The 25,976-nt window shown below is 36.3% G+C and overlaps 1 protein-coding gene across 1 annotated transcript in view; it reads right to left on the reverse strand.

Annotated features, from left to right (window-relative positions):
- Positions 1–25,371, reverse strand: part of USP47 (ubiquitin specific peptidase 47) — a 171,719-nt gene extending 146,348 nt beyond the window's left edge. The window contains exon 1 of the mRNA XM_037839958.1: positions 25,107–25,371. Coding sequence (XP_037695886.1) covers positions 25,107–25,145 — 39 coding nt within the window. The 5' untranslated portion in view covers positions 25,146–25,371. The remainder of the gene's footprint in view (positions 1–25,106) is intronic.
- Between the last annotated feature and the right edge of the window lie 605 nt (positions 25,372–25,976).

Below are 25,976 nucleotides of genomic sequence, written 5' to 3' on the forward strand. Positions count from 1 at the left end.
GTGACCACCCCAATTTGTTCATATTGAAAGGGGTGTCAACATTATGGGGATAGGGGCTGCATCTGATTGTTGTACTTAAAGAGGCTGTTGGCTCTGGGATTTAGGATTTGTTTGGCACAGGAACACCCTGGTGGATTTAAGTTTCTGGGATAAAACTTAGTGAGTGAACCTTTTATAGACCCTCAGATAAGGACTTAGGTATTTTAGGACAACAGTTGGTAGGACATGGCATCCTGTGGCTACTTGGGATATCTAGCTGGAGCTTGCATAAGAGAAACCTCCAGGATAGCCTCTTGACTCTATTTGATAGCTCCTAGCCACTATAACCTTATTTAGTTACTTTTCTTTTTCCCCTTTTTGATCGAGTAGGCACTTTCAATCCTTCGCTGCCAGGGCCAGGCTCATTCCTGGGAGTTGTGTCCCACGTCACCGGGGAGATTCATTCCCCAGGGAGTCATGCCCCACATGGCGGGGAGGTTAATGAATTTAATTGCCGAGTTGGGCTTCAAGAGAGAATATGACATGACATATTCTGTCCCAAGATGAACATTGTTTCTCACATTATCTTCACTTAGTTGTACAATCATCATTAATGCAATATTCTTGCATTAATTGTAACAAAGGCAATATATCAAAGCTAAATGTCTATAGAGGGGGATATAAGGGAGGGGTAGGGGATTCTTGTTGGTGGTGGTATTTCTCCTTTTCAGTTTTTTAAAATTCTTTATCTTTTATTTATTTCCTTTTTTTCTTTCTTTGCAGAAGAAATGGAAGTGTTGTCATATAGATTGTGGTGGTGAATACATAACTATGTGATTATATCAGGAGCTACTGATAGTTCACTTAGGATGGATTGCATGGTGTATGAATAAAATCATTTAAAAAATAAACAGAACGTTGCAAGTGTTGGAGAAGATGTGGAGAGAGAGATATACCTTACACTGTTGGTAAGGAAGTAGAATGGTGCAGCCCCTCTGGAGGGCACTGTGGAGGTTCCACAGGAGGCTAAGTATAGGGTTGCCATATGATCCTACAATCCTGTTATTTGGTAGATACTTGGAAGAACTGAAAGCCTGGACATGAACAGGCATTTGCACCTTGGTGTTTATGGCAGCAGTATTCCCAACTGGCAATGCATGGAGGTGGCCTAGGAGTACATTGATGGGTGAACAGAAGGGCAAACTGTGGTGTATACGTACAATGGAATATTGAGGGACTGTAAGAAGGAATAATGTTGTGAGACAAGCAACTAGGTGAATGAAACTTGAGGGTATTATGTTGAGTGAAATAAGCCAGAAACGAAAGGACAAATAGTGTTAAGGCCTCACTGATATAAATATCTAAAATGAGCACATGCTGAGAATTGAATTTGAGAGCATAGGTTATCAGGGGATAGAAGAACGTGGGCAGAGATTGGGCAATCAACGATGCAGGAGTACAGAATGTTCACTATGTTTTACTGTTAAGGTTCCTAGACTATAATCTCTTATAGCAGTGCAGTCACATCTATTCCTGAGTTTTATGTTATTTAAGAGATATTCATTTGGTATAAAATTTATATTCTCTGTAGCACACTATCTAATTTAACCTGTATGGTCAGTTTATTTAAACAACGTAATTACATGGAACCTAAATACAGAATGAGATCTTGTTATGCTTTACAGGTTAATGTAATACCCCAATATACTCCACAGTATTTGGGGACAGAAGATAAAGAAGTATTTGCAAAGTTCCCTTGAGGGAGTGGGGGAAAATGCAGAAATAGTAAACTTCCCCAGCTGGGGAATTCCTGATATTCTTGCAAGCATTATGGACTCCCAATTTAATAAGTTAAGCCCTTGATCTTGGGGTTTGCCCATATGAAATCTAACCCTGCAAAGGAGAAGCTAAGCCTACTTGTAATTATACCTAAGAGTCACCCCTAGAGAACCTCTTTTGTCGCTCAGATGTGGCCTCTATCTCTCAGCCAACTCTGCAAATAAACTCACTATCTTCCCCACTACGTGGGACAGGACTCCCAGGGGTGTAAGTCTCTGTGGCAAGGTGGGACATGACTCCCAGGGATGAGCTTGGCCCTGGCATCATGGGATTGAGAATGCCTTCTTGACCTAAAGGGTGAAAACAAATGAAACAAAATAAAGTTTCAGTGGCCAAGAGATTTCAAACAGATTAGAGAGGCCATTCTGGAGGTTATTCTTATGCATTATATAGATATTCCTTTTTAGTTTCTAATGTATTAGAATAGCTAGAAGGTAATACCTGAAACTGTTGAATTTGTAATCCAGTAGACTTGATTCCTGATGATCGCACAATTATATAACTTTTATCGTGGGATCATGGGATTGTGAAAACCTTGTGACTGACCCTCCCTTTATCCAGTGTATGGGCAGATTAGTAATAAAATAAACACACTCACACACACACAAAGTCAATCAGATGGATCATCATACATGACATAAAACCATCATATTTAAAGCTGGATGGGCCTTTGGGTATGAGATCAAACTCATTTTACAAATGAAGAAAGCAATTCAGAAACCTGAAGTCCTTGCTAAGGTTACATTAGAACACAGATCTCCTACATAATGCAGGCCTTCTGATGACTTTAAAATATCAATATATTTGTGGCAGAAACACCATAATGAAATTATTTCTCCTCTCATTTCTATCCTAATATTCTTCCCACTTCTGCCTTGCTACGTTTAATAGTTGTTCTACTATGGGTAGTGGGAAACCTACTAATAATATGTTGTAGCTATCTAATCTTAGAAACTTTAAACAAACTACTCTTAGAACGTGAAATCATATGTGATTTACTATTCCTGTTATCTTTATTTTTGACTGCAGCTGAGATTTCCTCTGTCATTACATCAGAAGGCTGTTGTTGACAAGCAGTGACTCAGCTTGTGATAAAACTCATTTATTTATGTCTCAAATTATTTCTAAGCCAAAAAAGATTGTTTATGTTATCTATTACCATACATTCTATTGAGAAGCTTGTGTAATAATTTTAAAGAATATTACACTTTATATTACTTTATAAAAAATACACAATTGAAAAAAAATTAAGGTTATTCAAAACTATTCAAAGATGCTTATTTCTGATTGAATGACCTATAGTGCAAAGAGCAATGTTCCGTAAGAGTCAGAAGACCTAGGTTAGAATCCTCAGGTCAAGGAAGCCGTGTTTATTTTAGTTGTATAATCCTAAGAAAACCACTTATCTATGATTGTCAGGGTCCTGAAAGTGAAGGTATCCTCTTCACAGAGCTTATCTGAAGGTCGAAAGAGATAATTTCTTAAAGATGCTCTATAAATTATAAAACACCTTGCAAAAGAAAGGTATTATTTTAGAATTAAGACTTATCAGTTACTAGACTTATAATTGATTTAATAATTAGATAATTCTTGTTAATAATAAAATTTGTCTTACAATTTACAATATTCAAAATTTCAAATGATTCTTTTTGTGGGTAAGAGGAGCTTCATCAGAAGGAAACAATATGCAAAGATCTTCTGTTTCCTCACTGAATAGTCTTGTGAAGTTTAAAAATCTACATAGAGAAAGTTTATGTAGATTTATTATTTAGAGAAAAAAATTACAACTTATTTGGTCCAACTTCCTTCACTTGAAAGATGAAAACAATAAGAAGGATATGGGAATGAAAAGTGGTACAGCCACAGTGGAAAGCAGTATGATGGTTCCAAAAAGTTTAATGTGGAGTTACTATATGACCCAGCAATACCACTCCTAGGTATATATCCAAAGAAACTGAAAACGGACTCAAACACGTACTTGTACAACAGGGTTCATAGCAGAGCAGCATTATTCACAATAGTCAAAAGGTGGAAACAACCCAAGTGTCTACCACAGATGAAAGGACAAGCAAAATGTGGTATGTACACACAATGGAATATTATTCAGCCCTAAGAAGGAATAAAGTTCGGAGACATGCTACAATATGGATGCACACTGAAAACATTCTGAGTGAAATAACCAAGGTACATAAGGACAAATACGGTATGTTTTCACTTACATGAAATATCAATAAATAGCAAATTCATAAAAGACAGAAAGTAGATTAGAGGTTTCCAAAAAGGGAGGGAAGAGGGGACAGAGGGGAGTTGTTGCTTGGTGGGAATAGAGCCAATAAATTTTAGAAATTAAAGAAAAGAAGATCCTCATTTTACTCCCTGGACTCCCTTTCATTTGACTCCCTTTGCTTGGGGGTGACTGTGGGACTCACCCGGAAATAGTAGACCACTAAATTAACTGCCAACTTCTTCTCCACCTATTAGCAAAGATCAGAAGATATTGTAAAGGGATGTAAATGGAGTTTAAAATTACTTCTCACATGTGAAGTAGTAATTCAGAGGAAACTCTAAGAAGGCAAATGGGATGTAAATTATTACTGAAAAAAAGATGATCACAATGACAAGTGATGTTGGTAAAGGAGGCTTTACACCCAAAACACAAGTAAAAGAAGAAAAAACAGATAAAAAAGGACCTCATGAAAATTAAAAAACTTTGTGCATCAAAGGATTTCATCAAGAATGTGAAAAGACAATCTACAGAATGGGGAAAAAATATTTGGAAACTACATACCTGACAAGGGTTTAATTTCGAGAATCTCTAAAGAAACCCTACAACTCAACAACAAAAACACAAACAACACAATCAAAAAAATGGTCAAAAGACTTGAATAGATATTTATTCAAAGGAGTTACAGAAATGGCTAAAAAGAACATGAAAAAATGTTCACCATCATTAGTCATTAGAGAAATGTAAATGAAAACCATAATGATATACCATTTCATACCCACTAAAATGGCTACTATTAAAAAAATGAAAGGAACCCTCATTCATTGTTAATGGGAATGTAAAACGGTACAGCCGCCATGGAAAACTGTCTTGATGGTTCCTCAGAAGGCTAAGTATAGAATTTCCATATGACCTGGCAATCCCACTTCTAGATATATACCCAAAAGAATTGAAAGCAGGGACTCAAACAGATATTTGCACACTGATGTTCATAGCGGCATTATTCACAATAACCAGAAACTGAAAGTAACCCAAGTATCCATCAACCAATGAACAGATAAAACAAAATGTGGTACATACACACAATGGAATATTATTCGGCTGTAAAAAGGTATGAAGTCCTGATACATGCAACAACATGGAAGAATCTTGAAGACATCATGTTGAGTGAAATAAGCCAGAAACAAAAGGATAAATATTGCATGATCTCACTGATATGAAATAACTGGAATACACAAATTCACAGAGTCTACAATACCTACAATATCATTCACTAAGGACTGGGGTGGGAGTGGGGAATTAATGCTTAATTGGTACTGAATTTCTATTTGGGGTGATGGAAGAGTTTTGGTAATGGTTGGTGATGATGGTAGCACAATATCATGAATGAAATTAACACCATTGAATTATATATTTTGAATGTGGTAAAAAGGGGGAAATTTTAGGTTGTATATATGTTATCAGAAAAAATTAAATAAAAAAAAAAGAAAAAGAAAACATAGGACTATACAAAACAGAAGAACCCTAATGTAAAAATGTAAACAATGGACTACAGTTAATAGTACAATTATAATAATATTTTTTCGTCACCTGTAACAGAGGTACCAAACAAACAGGAAAAACTGCGTGGAAGGTAGTGGTACATGGGAACTCGGTATTTTCTGCATGATTTTTCTGTAAACCTATAACTTCTCTAATAAAAACAAAATTATAAAAAAAAAAAAAAAAAGCTCTTCCACTATCTGAGACCCTTGGTAAACCAGTGAGATTTTATGGCTTTTATGCTGTAATACCTAACTTCTGTGTCTCCTTTCAATGTGTAGAAACATTTTCTGAGACATGTCTATTTTTCTTAGAATGCCTAAAGTTAAATTTGTGTTATGTTAATGGTATATGTATTGGTAAATAAATCTTTTGGGACATGTGAATTTAAAATGTCAAAATTAAAGCAACAATATTTTTTCAAGTAGCGTTTTAATAAATGCTTGATTGATGAACTCATTGATCAAATCCTCCATAAGTATTTCATATCTTTCATGAATTGCAGAAGCTAAACCTTTGCTTTCCCAAGTAATCAAAAGATGTTTATTTTTTTACAGAAAGATCTATAAAAAAATAATTTTTCAAACAGCTTTACTTTCATAGAGTAAACTTTCTATAGAGGTTGACCAAGATTTTTAATATTTTAAATTGTACCATCATTAAATAAGGTGGGACACCATATGAATTTCATTGCCCTGGAAGAAATGCAAAGCATTTTTTTTTTTTTAATATTAAGTAAACAGAGCATTCTAGTCAACTACTTAAGAGATTTAATTCTTAGGTATTCAATTTTTACCAGTTTCATTTAACTACCACAAAGTACTACAAATAGATGTAACATAATAAATTATACAACTTAAAGGCAATAAAACTTAAACAAGGAAACATTACAAAGGCTAGTCCTTTAATATTTATAAAATGGAAGGAATATATATATAAATTAATTTATAGATGGCTTATTTATATTTATTAAAGCAATATGTAAGTTTTGGGAGATAAGTCATGCAGAAGTAATTTCTACTTTCTAATATAATTAGAACTGGGATTATAATCGAGAGCTCCTGTTGATTAAATATTAAAGTCAATTTTATTTGGCACATCGGGAATATACTTGGGAAGATGTTTTTAATTTCCTAATTAAAAACATTCTTTGTAGTGTTCTTAGACACTGCCACCGCTGCTACCACCACCACCACCACCACCACCACCATCACTCTCTTTCACCAGTGCCACCTCTAATTCACCGAGCTCCAGTCAAAAAGAAGGGGAGTAAATAGAAAGGTCTCTATACTTTGGCTCCTAACAAGTGACTGCCCACAAAGAGATAGCAGTAAAGCATTCAGAAAGCAACTGGCTACAAAAGGTCACTCACAAGAATGCACAAGATACTAGAGGAGCAAAGAAACCATTCATTACAAACCTGTTACTGTGGCACTCCGTGAAAATCAGAAGTCATCAGAAGTCCACTGAATTTTTCACTTGCAAACTTCCTTTCTAGAATTTGGGGTGAGAAATTGCTCAGGACTACAGATCTACATTCCCAGAGTGCAGTCACTGGCACTTTCCTGGACGCAAGTAAGGCCTATCTAGTTCACCAGTTTGAAGACACCAATCTGTGTGTTAACCATACCAAATAAGTAACAATAATGCCAAAGGGCATTTAGCCAGCACAATTCACATCTGGAGGATGACTTAGGATCCATTCTGATGGGAAATAATTTCCTTCTTTAAAAAAAAGTACCTAATTATGATTATAAAAAATGAAAAAGGCAAGAGAATAGGTTATAAGCACGTGTTTCCTCATTTTCATTTGTGTGAATTTTTAATATTAATAGAAGTAAAAATGTTTCAGCAAATATGTTTCAGGAATTAAACTTTACAACAAATATAAACAAACCTGTTAACTGTTTCTATGAAAAACAAACAAACATTTCTCGCCCCCTAATGTCAACATAATAAAAATCTGAACTCCTTATAGGCACACAAAGGTTTCAGAATTTTTAGACACGATCTGCCAGAACTATCTTTTCTCACTCAAACCCAGGCACACCATGCATCTATATTAAACTTTTGCCACTTCCTAAAATGCATAACAAATTTTTTATTTTAATAATATTTCCTCTAAAAGCTCTTACCTCCTCTATCTGGCATTAAAGTCATCCTCAGTGATCTAATTCAAATGTTATTTTCTCACAGAATCCCCTAGATAAAACTGGCTGCTCCCTCCAATATGGTCCCAATTTATTTCCATTTATAAAAAAGTGTCTCTACATGTGTGACTCATCCAAGAGACTAACCTAGCACATGGAACTCAGCAGGGTTCCTTCTTCATCTTTGAAACTTCTGGTTCTTGGCAGATATCCACTCAATGCTTAACTAAATGAATCCCACAGAGCCCAGGCCTAAGAAACTAAGAAAAATTAAAGTTTATGATTAATAGAGAAGTAGCATTTGAAACAAGAAAAACATGTATAGCCAAAGTACAATGCTTTGATCATACTAGAAAATTTCATTTAAGCCATATATGGCTTTCCTAAAGCTAAACCTATAATCTTACCAAGGTATTAGATTCACTGTATATAGAAAGATTTAAATTCTAGAACTTTTTTTTCATTATGTCACTTAACAGCCCTTATAGGGACAGTCTCTACTGTCCATATCAACAGATTCTACTCCAGAGTTATAAAACATCAGAATTACAAACACATAAAGCTCTCTCAGAAGCAAACTATTCTTAACATGGATCCTGTATTAAAATAGCATTTCATATCAAATCCTTACAAACAAGTAATTTATTAATCTAAAAAGCTATTTAGACAATTATTTAAATATATTAGATAAATTTTCTCAGGACCTCACTAATTTAAACAACTTGAAAATTGTTTTATTTTGAATATTTGCACTTTGTTACATGTCCAGATCTCAATTAAAGCAATAGGAGTAAGTCTTAATTGATCATATATGAGACGGTCAAACAGAGCAATCATTTAGGTATCGTGCGATATTACAATATTTAGATGGCTGGTTGTAATCAGAACTATAACTTTAAATTAATTCTAAATAGTAATACTATATAGCAATACGAACTAAAATATGACTTCATTTTAATTTAATCAACATATATTTATTGAAGAACAATGTACAGTAAACTGTGCTGGCTTCTGGCAAGGATATAAGGATAAAGGTAATACCAATAATGAAGATAGTAAAACTAACAATAGCTAAAATTCACTGAGTGTTTATTATGTGTCAGTGTATTAACTCACTTACTACTTCCAACAACACTAGGAAACTTAGTTATCCAGATTAACTCAGGTACTTGGAGAGAAGGTAACTTGTGTAAAGTCACCCTGCTGGTATTTGAACCCAGGCACTCTTACTGTAGCATCCTGACTGAGCAACTTCCAATCTAATAAAGGCATTAACACAAAAAATAACAATTACGTTTATTATAAGTTATTATAAAGATATAGATACTTATGCCAAAATAAACAGTCCTATGGGATTTCAGGGTTAGAAAAACCAATCAGATTGAGAGGAGAATCAGGAAAGGTTTCATGTAAGAAGAAAGATGGACTGGATTTCATTAGTTGAATAGGATTTAAGAGCATATTTTAAAGAACTTCAAAGTTCAAGACATATATTTCAATAAGTTTCATAAAAGCAGTAATCTCTCAAAAGTAGGTTTTACCAACCACAGTTTTGTGTAAATGAAAATCTTCATATCCATAACTGCTTTACATACGCATGATTCAGTTCAGTTCCATTAAACAACATGCCATTATCACTGTTCCCACATCTACAGACCAAGCAAATGGAAGCATGCAGTAGGGCAGAGTAGAAACATCTGTTTATTCTCACTACACCTATATATTCCCCCCTTCTTACACTATACCTATAAAAAACCAGGCCCAGGAAAAATAAGAGCTCCTTAAGAATCTCGATGTGAAAGATCTGGCTAATCCACACTCATTTTGCAACAACTTTTTACAATGTAACACGGGAGAATTTTATACAAAATTACAATTTAAGCCAACAGAGAGATTCCAAATGGAGTCAGGTCACTCTGGAGGGCATTCTTATGCACTATAAAGATAACCTTTTTTAGGTTTTAATGCACTGGAATAGCTAGAAGTCTTTATCAAACTGCAACCCAATAGCCTTGACTCTTGAAGACAACTGTAGGGCAATGTAGATTACAAGGGGTGACAGAGTGATTGTGAAAGCCTTGTAGATCACACTCCCTTTAACCACTGTATGGATGGATGAGTAGAAAAATGGGGACAAAAACTGGGTGAAAAATAGGGTGGGAAGGAAGATTATTTGGGTGTCCTTTTTTACTTTTATTTTTTATTTTTATTCTTGTTTTTTATGGTATAAGAAAAATGTTCAAAAAATAGATTGGGGTGATGAATGCACAACTATATGATGGTACGGTGAACAGTTAATTGTACACCACGGAGGACTGTATGATATGTGAATATATATCAATAAAACTGAATTAAAAAAAAAATTTAAGCCAACAATACCTGGAGAGAACACTTCAAAGTCTGTATAATAAATCTCATAGTAAAATGAGCTTCTGCATATCAAGATACCTAAACACGTTGCCTGAACTGAAGAAGGTCCTTCATACCTGTTTTAAGAGTAGAATGCTTCTGGAAACTTAATTTACTATAGGTGATTTAAGTATACACTCTACCTTATTTCCGATACAATCTTTTCTTTCCATCTTGAGCTACCATGGTATCCTAGTACTGAAGAAATGTACTAGCCCCCTCCCTTCCTGTTTGGCAAGAAATTACAGTTTCTGGACACTAAGATACAAAAAGTTTATATGACTAATCCAAAAAAGGGAAAATAAAGAATAGGTAGGAACACTAAGAAGGTACTTAAAAAGCAATTTTCATGTAAGATTAGAGTTCTCTCACTTAAAAACTCTTTAAAAACTGATGCCAGAAATTAAATGCCTCCTATTATTCACTAAGGGCAAAGGCATAGAAGTGACACATCTGAGGAATAACAACTAATGCAGTTGAAAAGTAGCTAAAATAAAGTTTGCTTGGGGCAGGCAATCAAAACATTGTTAGGAATTTCTGGTTTAAACTAAACATATTTAGCTCTGATGCCTCCCAAAATATTTCTAAATCAAGATGTAAAGGGATTTTTTAAAAGCATAAACCCAGTTTATGCTTTTGTTATGAAATGCTATTTTAATACAGAAAATAGAAACACAGTTTTAGAAGCTAAAAAGTAAAACAAGTGGTAATGACTTAATTTACCTTAGAAGTTGACCTAGAGAAAAGCCAAAAAGATACCTGGTTTATAGCATATTCACATTTACACCGAAAGACCCCAAAACTCTTTGGAGAACTGGTTGAGTCCAGGGTTGGGGCAGGGAAAATATACATTGGTTTGAAGTATTATGTGGTCCTGAAAAATAAGCAAGTGCTCAAAAAACAAGGATGAGGACCGAGGTGAAGCACAAAGAGCTCCCGATAACCAAAGATAGAACAGTTTGAGCAACAAAATAAATAACTATAGTAATGGGTTATAACCCCAAGAATAAAATAAATATCCAGGAGTCCATACTGATATAAATAAATAAGTAAATAAATAGGGGAGAGGAAACAACTCTTTCTTACAAAAGAATTGCAATTAATAAATACAGAAAGAATGAGGGAAATAGATCACCATTAGAATACAATAATTCTGCAGGCCAAGAAGATCTGTGCTAACAGATGCTAAAATTAGTGGGCAGAAGTTTAGGCATAAACAGGATTTGCATGGTCTCAAAGAATTTAATAATTAAAAAAGAAAAATAGTAACTTTACTGTGGAGAAACTGGACAGACACTATGTTAACCAAGTGATCAAGGATATCACCAGTAGTACCTATCAACATCATGTACTCCCTAATAAGATAAGATGAGAAGGGCACATCACCTTTGCGGTATCCTTCCTTCCCTTTGATTCCTAACCTCAATCAAATCATGAGAAAATATCAGACAAACCCAAACTGAGGGCCATTCTACAAAATAACTGACTAGTACTGTTCAAAAGTGTCAAGGTCATGAAAGGCTGAAAAATTGTTAAGATAAGAGGAGACTAAGGAGACATGACAACTAAATGTAATGTGGGATCCTGGGTTGGATCCTGGAATAAAAAAGCACATTAGTGGAAAAACTAGTGAAATCTGAATAAATTCTGCATTTTAGTTAAAAGTATTGTGCTAAGGTTAATTTCTTAGTTTTGATCACTGATCTATGGTTTATAAGACGTTACTATGTTAACAGATGTTTAATATAAGGAAATACTGAGTTGAGGATATAGAGGAATTCTCTGTACTTGTGCTGGTTTGGATGTATTATGTCCCCCAACATGTCAGGCTCTTTAATGCAATCTTGTATTAGTGTTGATTAAGTTGGAATCTTTGGATTAGGCTGTTTCCATGAAGATATGACCCACCCAGCTGTGGGCAATCCTTTGATTAGATTATTTCCACGGAGGTGTGGCCCCGCCCATTCAGCATGGGTCTTGATTAGTTACTAAAAGATCAGATTAGTCTATAAGAGCTCAGACAGAAGGAACTTGCTGCTGCAGCCAAGAGGGACATTTTGAAGACGACCATGGAAAGTAGACTTTTGCTACACCAGAGTTTGCTTGGGAGAAACTAAGCGAATACCCCCAGATGCCTAAAGAGAAACGTCCTGGGAGAAAGCCATTTTGAAATACAACCTGGGAGCAAAGGAAGAAGACGTCAGCCACTTGCCTTCCCAGACAACAGAGGTGTTCCAGACACCATTGGCCATTTTTCTGTGAAGGTATCCTACTGTTGATACCTTAGCTTGGACACTTTTATGGCTTTAAGACTATAACTTTGTAACCAAATAAATTCCCTTCATAAAAGCCAATCCATTTCTGGTATTTTGCGTAACAGCAGCATTAGCAAACTGGAACAGTACTCTTATTGTAACGCTTCTGTAAATATATAAAATAAAAAGTAAACAAACAAACAAACCCTAAAACGCTCAGTAACTGACAGTCGCTGATACTGTGGGTGTAAGGGTGGAGTCCAAATTAGGAAAACTGGTTGAAGTGCATTTAAGAAGGAGTTAGAATCTCAGGTCCCCTCTTCTAGTCATCTCCTTCCTGCAAAAGACTAAATGACCTCCGGAGAGTGTCAAACAGAATATATCTGGGCCAGGGGACCACAAGGCATAATGGAGTTTGACGGGTACCATATTCAAAACTGGAGAATGAAGTGAAAGTGTACCTAATTAATGATGAACCCCTACCCCCTTTTCTTACTCACTTTCCCAAGCTTACTCCCTCCAAGCAAAAGATAAGAGTCTTGTCTTGGAAATCAACCCAGTACAGAAGACAAGGCCTGTCACTGGGAGTCTGAAAGGAAATTACCCAGACATATCACCCTACAGGGAAAACCATAAATACCCACTGGCAGAGAGCTTCCATTCAGCTTTTTAAGGCACTCACTTAAATAAGTGTAGACTTCTAAGGATCACCAGACAACTAAGGAGAACATCTATGAAAGAAAAAGTCCAAAGCAAGTCAATAAAAAAGGAAATTTGAAGGAAAGAGAAAATATGCAGAGAAGAAAACTATCAATTTCCTGAAAGAGATAAGAGAACATATTGCATCCATAAAACAAAAACAGGAATTTTTATTTTTTTTCAGAAAAAAAAAAAAGAGTGCTTTGGAAATCATAAATATGATAGCAGAAATAAAAGCATAACAGAAGGCTTGGGAGATTACATTGAGAAATAATTCTCCCAGAAAGCAAGACAAAAAGTCAAAAAAATGGAAAACAGGAGAGAACAGGTAAGAAAATTAGAGACACAAGTCAGTAAGTCCAACATCTAAACAAAATGAATTCAAAAGAGAAAGAATAAAGAAAATGAAGGAGAGGAAACCAAATAAAAATTTTAAGGAAACTTCTCAGAAGTGATGAGATAAACTCCAGATTTAACAGAGCCCAGTGAAATGGATTACAAATAGACCTATACCAAAGTACATAATAGAAGAATTTCAGAACTCTAAGAATAAAGATTCTTGGAGTTTCCAGAGAGGGGGAAAAAAATTTAAGAACAGTGGGAAAAGGCAGCCAACTCAATGGGAAAAAATTTTTGGAAACCATGTATCTGACAAAAGACTGTTATCTTGCATTTATAAAGAAATCCCACAACGCAATGGAAATAGTACAAACAGCCCAATTATAAAATGGGCAAAAGATATGAAAAGACAGTTCTCTGAAGAGGAAATACAAATGGCCAAGAAACACATGAAAAAATGTTCAGCTTCACTAGCTATTAGAGAGATGCAAATTAAGACCACAATGAGATACCATCTCACACCAATTAGAATGGCTGCCATTAAACAAACAGGAAACTAAAAATGCTAGAGAGGATGTGGAGAAATTGGAACTCTTATTCATTGTTGGTGGGACTGTATAATGGTTCAGCCATTCTGGAAGTCAGTCTGGCAGTTCCTTAGAAAACTAGATACAGAGTTACCCTTCGATCCAGAGATTACACGTCTCGGTATATACCCAGAAGATCTGAAAGCAGTGACACGAACAGATATTTGCAAGCCAATCTTCATAGCAGCATTATTCACAATTGCCAAGAGATGGAAATAACCCAAATGTCCTTCAACAGATGAGTGGATAAATAAAATGTGGTACATAAACACGATGGAATACTACGCAGCAGTAAGAAGAAACGATGTCATGAAACATATGACATGGATAAACCTTGACAACATAATGCTGAGTGAAATAAGCCAGGCACAAAAAGATAAATATTATATGCTACCACTAATGTGAACATTGAAAAATGTAAAATAAATGGTTTATAATGTAGAGTGTAGAGGAACTAGCAATAGACAGCAATTAGTGAAGGTGGTACAATAACCAAATAAGAACAGATAAGCTGTTGTAGGTAAATTTAATGTTCTCGGAATGCCCAGAAATGACTATGGTTTGTTAATTTCTGATGGGTACTGTAGGATTAAGTTCACAGAAATGTTGCTATATAAGGTTATTTTCTTGGGGTAGAGTAGGAACACGTTGGAAGTAAAGTAGTTATTTTAAGTTAGTTGTCTATTTCTTAACCCCTTGTTATGTTATGGTTAGCTTGAAATGTTTTTTTACCGTATTTTTTTAAATTGTTTTTTGATAGTTAACTTAAAAAAAAAACAAAAAAAAAAAAGGAAAAAATATGCAGAGCCTCTTTGAGGAGTTGGTGGAGAATTCAGGGGCGTTGGGCTTCCCCATGTCGATGGTTGCTGACGTGCTCACGGACATAGGGGACTGGTGGTTTGATGGGCTGAGCCCTCTACCACAGGACTTGCCCTTGGCAAGACTGTTGCTGCAAAGGAGAGGCTAGGCCTGCCTAGTATTGTGCCTAAGAGCCTCCTCCCAAATGCCTCTTTGTTGCTCAGATGTGGCCCTCTCTCTAGCTAAGCCAAATTGGCAGGTGAAATCACTGCCTTCCCTCCCATGTGGGATCTGACACCCAGGGGAGTGAATCTCCCTGGCAACTGGAATATGACTCCTGGGGAGGAATCTAGACCCAGCATCGTGGGACGGAGAACATCTTGACCAAAAGGGGGATGTGAAAGGAAATGAAATAAGTTTCAGTGGCTGAGAGATTCCAAAAGGAGCTGAAAGGTCACTCTGGTGGGCACTCTTACATACTATAATATAGACAACCCTGTTTAGGTTCTAATGATTGGAATAGCTAGCAGTAAATACCTGAAACTATCAAACTACAACCCAGAAACCACAAATCTTGAAGACAATTGTATAAAAATGTAGCTTATGAGGGGTGACAATGTGATTGCGAAAGCCATATGGACCACACTCCCCTTTGTCCAGTGTATCGATGAATGAGTAGAAAAGTGGGGGAAAAAAAAAAAAAAAGGCACCCAGTGTTCTTTTTTACTTTGTTCTTTTTCACTTATATTTTATTCTTATTATTTTTGTGTGTGTGGTAATGAAAATGTTCAAAAATTAATTTTGGTGATGAACGCACAACTATTTAATGTTACTGTGAACAACTGAATGTACGCTTTGTACGACTGCATGATATGTGAATATATCTCAATAAAAATGAATTTAAAAAACAGTGGAACATGTTGGAAGTTAAGCAGTTATCTTAGGTTAGCTGTCTTTTTCTTACTCCCTTGTTATGGTCTCTTTGAAATGTTCTTTTATTGTATGTTTGTTTTCTTTTTAACTTTTTTTTTCATACAGTTGATTTAAAAAAGAAGGGAAAGTTAAAAAAAAAAAAAAAAGAAAGAAAAAAGACAAACAAGGGAAAAAAAAAAAGATGTAGTGCCCCCTTGAGGAGCCTGTGGAGAATGCAGGGGTATTCGCCTACCCCACCTCCATGGTTGCTAACATGACCACAGACATAGGGGACTGGTGGTTTGATGGGTTGAGCCCTCTACCATAAGTTTTACCCTTGGGAAGACAGTTGCTGCAAAGGAGAGGCTAGGCCTCCCTTTATTTGTGCCTAAGAGTCTCCTCCTGAATGCCTCTTTGTTGCTCAGATGTGGCCCTCTCTCTCTGGCTAAGCCAACTTGAAAGGTGAAATCACTGCCCTCCCCCCTACGTGGCATCAGACACCCAGGGGAGTGAATCTCCCTGGCAACGTGGAATATGACTCCCGGGGAGGAATGTAGACCCGGCATCGTGGGATGGAGAACATCTTCTTGACCAAAAGGGGGATGTGAAAGGAAATGAAATAAGCTTCAGTGGCAGAGAGATTCCAAAACGAGCCGAGAGATCACTCTGGTGGGCACTCTTACGCACACTTTGGACAACCTTTTTTAGGTTCTAAAGAATTGGGGTAGCTGGTGGTGGATACCTGAAACTATTAAACTACAACCCAGAACCCATGAATCTCGAAGACAGTTGTATAAAAATGTAGCTTATGAGGGGTGACAATGGGATTGGGAATGCCATAAGGACCAAACTCCACTTTGTCTAGTTTATGGATGGATGTGTAGAAAAGTAGGGGAAGGAAACAAACAGACAAAGGTACCCAGTGTTCTTTTTTACTTCAATTGCTCTTTTTCACTCTAATTATTATTCTTGTTATTTTTGTGTGTGTGCTAATGAAGGTGTCAGGGATTGATTTAGGTGATGAATGTACAACTATGTAATGGTACTGTAAACAATCGAAAGTACAATTTGTTTTGTATGACTGCGTGGTATGTGAATATATCCCAATAAAATGATGATTAAAAAAAAAAAAAACTACAAAAAAAAATAAATAAATAATAGTAAATAAAAATTAAAAAAAAAAAAAAAAAAAAAAAACAGTGGAAAAGGTTCCCTAGGTACCTGACATCTCAAGAGCAGCACTGAGAAACAGAAGACAATAGAGAAAATTATTTCTGACACAGAATTCTTTGCTCAGCCAAATTATTTTACAAAGCAAGAGGGAAGAAACAACATTTCAGACATGAAAGGTCTTGAAAAAATTATATCCCACCCAGAAAGCTACCAAAACTGGTCCTCCAAAATGAGAGCACAAACCCAGCAAGATGAAGACATCAGAAACAAAAAAGAGGTGTTCCAATACAAGAGAGAACTGAGGGCAATTCCCAAGATGATGAAAGGGAAATCCAAGAGAACAGGTGCACAGAAGGTCTGGATTTAAGAAGTTCAGATTAGAATAGGTCAGAGAGTCTTAGAACGAGTTCCTTAGGAAGCTGAAATTGACAAGTTTGAACACAATGAAGACTTACGCACTTGGAAGACTCTGGAGCTAAAGTAGGGTCTCTCAACAGCAGCACTATTGACATTTTGGGTCAGATAATTCTTGGTTGTGGGGGGCTGTTCCATGCATTGTAAGATGTTTAGCAGCATCCCTGGCTTCTACCCACCAGATGCCAGTAGCAACCTTTCTCCATTTCCAGGAGTGAAATCCAAAAATGTCTCCAAATGTAACCAAATGTCTCTAGGGGGCAAAGTTGCCCCCAGTTGAGAACCACTGGCTAAATTAATGGTAAGCACATAGAAAACTAAGAAAAAAAATTAACTAAAGAAAAAACAAAAAGAAAATAATCACAGTAAACTACATGGCTTAGCTATGATCTGTTTATAGCCACAGTGATAAACTCTGAAATACTGACCTACTCTAACAACTTATAATATGACAATATTGGGATGACTGGGCAGGGATGAGAAGTGTGTCCATTTGTGGTTGGGGGTAGTAGAAAATCCTCAATTTCCAGAGTGGGAAGTCAAGAGACAATTTCCTAAACTGAAAAATCAAGGAAGAGGACTATAAGCATGCTATTTTGAGATATGGAGATAAATATCAAAAGAATGAGTTGAAAGTGGATGTTCTGGGGTGCCTGAAATGAAGGGCAGGGTGAGTTTGCAGTTTGTTGTTTTCATAAATAGACTTGCAGAGTTATTTAAATTCTTTAAAATATGTGCATGTAAAACTTTGAAAAAATTAAATTTAAAAATCAACTGAGGACCGATTATGAAGGACTTTCCTACTGGTTATGATCACCTTGATTTAGAATCAAACTTTGACCAAGTTACTTTAGCCTTTTGAGCCTTATTTTCTTCATCTGCAAAACGGATAATGAAAAATACCAGCTTTCTTAAAAGGCTGTTATAAATAAAAGAATGTCTGTAAACTTGAGGGTAGCTTTTCACACACAGTGTTTATTATAAACAGTAGCTATTATTCAGTGGGTAAAGGCAAACTTTAAAGGAGGTTAAGTCATAATCCTACCTGTTTTAGAACATTACTTACTCTGGCAGTTGTGGGGATGATGGCCAGGAAAGGGAAGAGCCTGGAAGCAGGAAGACCATTTAGAAGGGCTGCTGAAATCATTCCAGAGAAAAAATAATCAGACAGAGGCAGAGCCATGGAGAGAGAAGAAAGGGTACAAAAGATATTTTCCAAGTAGCATCAACAGAATTTGGTCATGAATTAAATGTGAGAAAGAGGAAAAGGGAAGAGTCAAAAAGTGTTCTAGCTTCGACAAATAAATAGAAGATGATACCATTAACTGAAACAGAAGAACACAGAGAAAGAATTAAGTTAAGAGGGGGAAGTGAGATAAGGGAGAGCGGAGAAATGAGCTTGATATTACCATATTTAATTTGAGGATTCTATAGTACAACCAAGTAGATATCCAGTATGCAGTTAAAAATCTAACCTAGAAGAATGATCAGGGCTAGATATATAAACAGGTAAGTCACAGTCAAATGTTGAAGCTATAGGAGTGGATTAGATTACTCAAAACAAATGCACAGAACAAGAAAATGGCGGGGGTGGGTAGGCAGGGGTGATAAAAAACATGAATAACTACAATCAGATAATCTCTATTTGTTAAAAAAAATGCTCATTGAGATATACAAAGAAGAAAATCTAAATATAGCCCAATAATCCAGTACCAGAAATAGCAACTGCTAACATTTCAATGTATTCCTTTAATCTTTCAATGAATATAATCCTAAATTGTTTGTTTATTCCTTTACAAAATCAGAATTATATATATCACTGCATTGAGCTTTTTTCACTTATTAAATGAACATTCCGAATCGTATCTGAAATACTAATTATTTTTATTAAGTAGTCCAATTTATTTAAACCATGATAGGTGCAACTTGGCATATTTGCCTTTTACCAGTAAGGAAAAATCAACACCCCAAATTTAAGAAAAAGAGTCATTTTAAAACAACCAAAACAAGAATGATCATTTCAGCACGTTTCCTCAAGTAATTTAATTAGGAGAAATAAATAAAAAGAATATTAATTTGATGTATTCCATAATAGATACTGACAGTGGATTTTATAAGAAACCAGTCAAGATGAAAAAACAAGTTGCTTATTGTTTTGCTTATTGTTTCAGTATGAATGCCCCTTATGTAATTAAGAGATTGTTGTGACGCTCAAATGAGTTAATACACTCAAACCATATACAATAGTATCTGGCATATAATAAAGATTCAATAAATGCTCGTCACTACTATCATCATCAACAGATGCCAAGAATCAATTCCAGGCAGAGTAGTGTTTATTGCATGGGAAAAAAAGATGGAAAAAAGACATTGAAATTTAGAACTTACATTTCTATTCTTTCTCTTCCATTTTTCCATCTACTCTACATTTATATATTGCATGAGCACCACTTTAAGTACTCAATTTAAGTATTACTTTAATAGCACTAGTAAATACGCACTTTATCTTTAATTATACTATAAAATACCTGAGGAAAGAATGATGCTTTTTCTATTTGTTCTAAATTTTCCCTATTATGGCAGTATACAGTAATTTGCATAGTGAGTATTCAATAAATGTTAATGTCACAATCCTTATAAGGAAATAGAATAGAAACAATGAAGCAATAATTAAAAATTGGGATGATATTAAAAACAAGAGATATCAAAGCCTATACCAATATACAACAATTTATAGACATAGTAAAACGGAAAAGTGAAGGGAAAGCCCTATGGTACATGCACCACAGTGAACAGACCACATTCTGTGCTCTTTCCCAAATACAACAATTTAGGAAGAATACTAAAAAAACAGGATTATATCTAAAAGAAAGCTACTGGAAAGCAGTAAAAGAACTGAGGCTGTTCAGACTGGAGCACAGAAAAGGTGAGCCCTCCTACTCCCCTCTCCAATCTTCAACTAAAAGAAAAACTATACTATGGAAAATAGTTGAAGATTTGTTGTGTTGTCCACAGGTAAATATCAAAAGATGGCAGCTATAAAGATCTAGACATTTCTCAACCCAACAAAACATAAAATAATAGATCTCTTCTAAGATGAAGATGATTTCAGAAATTAGTCTTGAAGGTATTCAAGCAAAGGTTGGAAAAGTGGTTGCCAATGATACTAACATTTTAGCAGAGGAAAACTGATTAGAATTCTAAGGTTACTTACAATCTTATAACCAAATTAACAAGTATTAACTGAATATCTGTTCCGAAAATGGTACTGTCCTAGACCTATGATATATACAGAAACAAAAAACAAAAAGAGAGAAAAACACAAAGATCTCTGTTGTCAAGGAATTCATAACAAATAACATATTAATAAAGTGTATTATAGCTTGAAACCATAATAGAAGTTGCAAAGCACTATTTATTAATTGCCAAATGAACTGTACTTGTACATAAAGGTATTCTAACGAGAAATCCCTAGGGTTAAGAAGGTCAGAAAAGGCTTTTTAGAATAAATGAGATATAAGGTATTTATGGAAAAATGTGTATGAAGGTTCTGAACAGATGGAAAGAAATAAGAAAGAGGGGATAGTACAAACAGAAGTATAAAGCAAGTTTGAGAGAAACTTGTTTGGCTGCATTAAAAAACATGTTTCATGGGAGAAGTAGGAGATAAGCTGAAGGGCAGACTATGGCCAGAATCAATTGTACCGAGCCCTGTATATCAAGCTAAGTAGTTTCAAATTTATCCTGTATGATAAGTAGGTCGTTTCTGAACCAGGAATAACATGGTAAAACATTATTCCTGGATGATGAACTAGAAGGAGAGGCTATAGGTTAGTTCTATATTATGATCAAGGAAAAAATAAATAAATAAATGAGAAAAGAATATGAAAAGAAATGGTAGCAAAAATAAGGAAACAGAAAGCAAAAAAGACACAGTAGATAAATGCAAATAGTACATCTACATAGATACGAAAGAAGAAAGAAAGGTCCACATGATTCTGAGAAGAATAAAACAAATTCAGTTCTCACAAAACATAATCAACAATATCTGAAATGCTAATTAATTGGCTAAACACCGTTAGCACTCTTTTAAGAAGGAAGCAAACTAAAATTTATTGAGTGGCCACCTAGTGCAGGATATTTTATTTAATCCTCCTGACTTCAGACTGCAACTGAGATGTAAGTATTATTATTCCATGTTTACCAAGTAGAAAACAGGCACAGAAATGCAGAAAGGTTCAAGATTTCACCAGGAGTTCATACTGCTAATAAACACAACAATAGATTCAAATCCAGGTCTGATTCCAAGGCCTTTGCTTTTTCTACTATAATGCTCTTAATCCTTAATTTATACTGAAGGAAAAGAGAAAGAAGGTAGTATTTATTGCACCAGTCATGGTACCACGTCCTTTTTCCATAAATTGTCTCATCTATTCCTCACAATTCTACCAGACAGGCATTACCTACATTATTTTATAGATGAAGAAACTGAGGCTTAGAGACATTAGGTATCTAGCCAAGACTAGGCAAAAAGAGCCAAAATATGAACTCAGGTCAATTTGATTTTCTTCCACTGTAACAGGGGTCTGCACATTTTCTGTAAAGAGTTAGTAAATATTTTAGGCTTTGTAGACCATACAGGTTTCTGTAGCAACTACCAAACTCTACAGTTGTAGAAAAGTAACCAGAGACAATAGTAAACAAATGGGCATGACTGTGTCCCAATAAATTTATTTATGAAAACTGAAATATGAATTTCATATAATTTTCACATGGCACAAAATATTATTAAAATTTTACTATACTTTTGATGTTTTCCAACCATACGAAAATTTAAAAACCATTCTTAGTTCACGGGTCATACAAAAATAAGCTGAGGGTTGGATTTGGTACATAGGCCATGGTTTACCGACGCCTGCATAACACTTTGTCTGCTTCAGCAGTCTCCTGAATTTCATTTGTCCCTGAATTTCAGGGACCAGAATAATATATTATTCATTCAACAACTACACAGGCACATAACTAACCAAGTTCTAAATCTAGTAGGGATCAGAGGTTCCCTAAAGAAGGTCCTCAAAAAACTCTAGATGGCTGATAAGGTATTAGAATTGGTGCAAGAAATTTTTTAATTTTGAAATTTATTTCCATGTTAGTAAATGTACTTAAAGAGTTACAAACTATTCTCACAGAGCCTATAGGTTACCTGGAGGGACCTGTAAAATAATCAAGGAATACTAGCAGGGACCTGAGTTCTAGTGTGAGCTCTGCTATTTTACTCATTTTGTGACCCGGAACAAGTCACTTTCAGTACTTTGGTCCTAATCTCATCATCTGTAAAGGGAATGGTCTAACTTAACTGGAGGGTCATTACACCCTCTCTTAGCTTTAACACTGTATGATCCTACTACTACTTAAAAAGTCCAGTCAGGGGATGACAAAGACCAGGCTAAAGTGATAAGAAAGAGCACAAAGCCCGTTATCAAATGAATGGGGAGATAGGACAAATAGGTAGGAAAAAGACCAGAAAAGTGCAGTATTACCAAAATCAAGGAATGGTTAAAACAAAATATCAAATACTATTAAGAATTCAAAGAAGAAAAACATCAGGGGAAAAAGCCAACGAATTTGGTCACTTAAGAGATCACTGGTGACCTTTAGGAATATAGTTTCCAATAACCCAGAGCAAAAATGAGGGCACTTGGGCAACTTCTTTGAGAAGTATGGTCATCAGAAAAGAAATTTAAGGAAAAGACCTCAAGTGACAGTCTTAAGATACAGCAGTAACATGCTTTTTTCCAGAAATCCTGAAAAGATGCAGGAAAAAGAGAAGACTAAAGATAAGTGTAAGGAATAGAAAATAAAGGAATATGATCCAGAAAAAGAAAAAGAAAAAGAAAAAGAAAAAAAAAAAGTTGTACTGTGCCTTAGGTAAGGGAGTTCATGTTAAATGAGAGACATTTAATCTTTAAACTTCCAAAAGGTAAAGGCAGCATTGCAGTATCACTTTTTACATAACAGATATGTTCCTGCAAATGCATATTATTAGGGAACTGACTCTAATATTGGGTTTTCTTAAAACAGAGTTCCACCCATATTATATTTTCTAGTGGTCAAAAAATTAAGCAAGGACTAACTGCTTTTTATAAGAATGAAAACCAGCAATATGCAACTCTAGAAGAAAATATGTTTACACCTTTCTTACAGCATCTATAACTTCCTTTCACTTGTAATAGTTACTAATGTAGTAAAGTACCTAACCCCTAACCGGAGCAAAACAAAAACTAGCTTTACCTTTCCTAGTAGTCTAGAAAGCTTCTACAGCAAGCATTCTGACTAATTCACCTGTTTATCTGCTTTGTACAGAGCTGGTAATGCTTGATGAATAAACACTGACACATGATAACTGTCTTTTAAAAAAATTGTCCTTGCAAACAACTATCACTGTTCATTTGAGAAAGTTGGAAAAATATTTATATCTTAAGTACATAACTCCAATACTTTTGAACTATCAGCACTTGCTTAAGGAGCAAAGAATTACTACAAAACAACAAAAACTCAAAATTTTAAGAATTTTTAATGAACATCATTCATAAATATCAAGATCCTACACAGCTATTTCGACCTTACACTTGCCTCTATTTAAGGTATATGAGAAACAAAAATCCAAAGCATTAGCTTGATGATCGGCCAGTTAAAAATACACGTTTGTAGGGGAAGGAAACAAACAGACAAAGGTACCCAGTGTTCTTTTTTACTTCAATTGCTCTTTTTCACTCTAATTATTATTCTTGTTATTTTTGTGTGTGTGCTAATGAAGGTGTCAGGGATTGATTTAGGTGATGAATGTACAACTATGTAATGGTACTGTAAACAATCAAAAGTACGATTTGTTTTGTATGACTGCATGGTATGTGAATATATCTCAATAAAATGAAGATAAAAAAAAATACACGTTTGACTACGCTGACGATATTTATAAAGCCAACAGAGATACTATTAATATATTGAAATTCACTGGCCAGTACTGGATTCTTCCATTAATCTCCTACGACTATTCAAGAAAAGCCAAGAAGTCAAAATTTCTCATATTCACTTGCTATGAGAATTTAAGAAGTCACCCACCCATATTGACATACACAACCCAACTGCAAAAAAGTAGTTCAGCTCTCCATATGGTGAAGCTATTTTATTATACCTTTACATGAAAGGCACATTTACTACTTTTCAGCGATTTGTGGTAGGCCCCATTTAAGCTATCCAATAGTACTACCAAGTAACAGGAGTTCAAAAAAGTCGTAACAGTTAACTCTGCCCTCCCACAGATCTCAAAGTTGGGTGTAGATTTCACAAGCCCAGAAAGCTAGACAGTGCCACTGTCAAAACCAGAAGAAGCACCGTCACCCTGTCGTGCCCATCAACAACTGCTCCAGAAATTTTTTCTTTGAAAGTATCTATTTTGGCTCCCAATGTTAAGGAAAAACTTAAAAAGGCCACCTTCTCCCCCCAAACAGGACGTAGTTTCTTCCAGTCCGCTTTTTTTATTTGTCCAGCCCCATAAATCCGGGGTGTATGTGTGTGTCTGTATATGTGTGTGTGGTTTCTGCTCCTCTGGCCCCGCAGATCCAGTCGGGTCTCCAACTGCTCGAGGCAACCACCAGACACCCCCTTTTCCACCCCAACAGCCAAGCCTGCATACGGGCCGGGCCCGCAGGAGCCCCTCGCCCTGGCCTGCGCTGCCTCGAGCGTCCGCAGGCCTCGGGCCTAACCTCCTTCATTGGCACCTCACCTCTTTCGGGACCAGTTGGTTCTCCTCGCCGGGCACCATCGCTCAGACTCCGGCCGCTCCTCTCCGCCCTGCCGGCGGAAGGGTGGAGGGTGGCGGCGGCTCGCTACCTCAGGAAAGAACAGCAGCGGCAGTCATCTTCTCCACCGCCTGCGCTCCAGCGATCGCGGAGGCCCGAGCCTGGGCCTCAGACACAGCGCGCAGATACCAACCCGCCGCTCCACCGCCGCCGTCGCCTTCGTCGTCAGCCCCTCCCCCAGCCCGCTGCAATCAATGGAAAAATGGCGGCGGCCGGTCTCGCGAGAATTCGGGCCACTGGGCTCGGAGCCCTGCCTCTGGCGCCCGAGGTGCCGAGGCAGCTGTGGCTCGCCTCTAATTACCTCTGCTCTTAGCCCCAGGATGAACAAAATTGGTTTAATAGCCATGCAAACACTTTCGTTAGAGGAACACGGAACCTTCCATCTCGGGACTCCCTCTGCCGGCGGGGAAAAGACAAGGCTTCCTCAGCGTACTCCATACCGTCTCGGGCTTCTCGGACACCCTGCCCTTCAAGGAAGCACTTCGAGTCTTCAGCCCCTACTCTGACTCTACCACCAATACTCGTGCTCCCTCCCCGTTAGAAAAGTCATCTCTTCAAATACTCCCGGCCGCTTCCTAGAAGAGAAAGCACCTCGGGCTTCCTTCACGCCTCCTCCCTCAGACGGGACTCCGGCCTTTGCATTCAGAAAGGACTGCGTTTTGTTTACCCATTTTACTCTCCTGCCTTTCTTTTCCCTCCTCTTAAGTCTTATTTTGACAGCCCCTGCTGGAGGGACCTCAGAGGCCATCCATGCAGAAGAGCCTTTGCCCTGAGAAGTAGGGTCATCTATTCTC

The sequence above is a fragment of the Choloepus didactylus genome, chromosome 6 (genome assembly GCF_015220235.1).
Source record: "Choloepus didactylus isolate mChoDid1 chromosome 6, mChoDid1.pri, whole genome shotgun sequence".
NCBI classification, from domain to species: domain Eukaryota; kingdom Metazoa; phylum Chordata; class Mammalia; order Pilosa; family Megalonychidae; genus Choloepus; species Choloepus didactylus.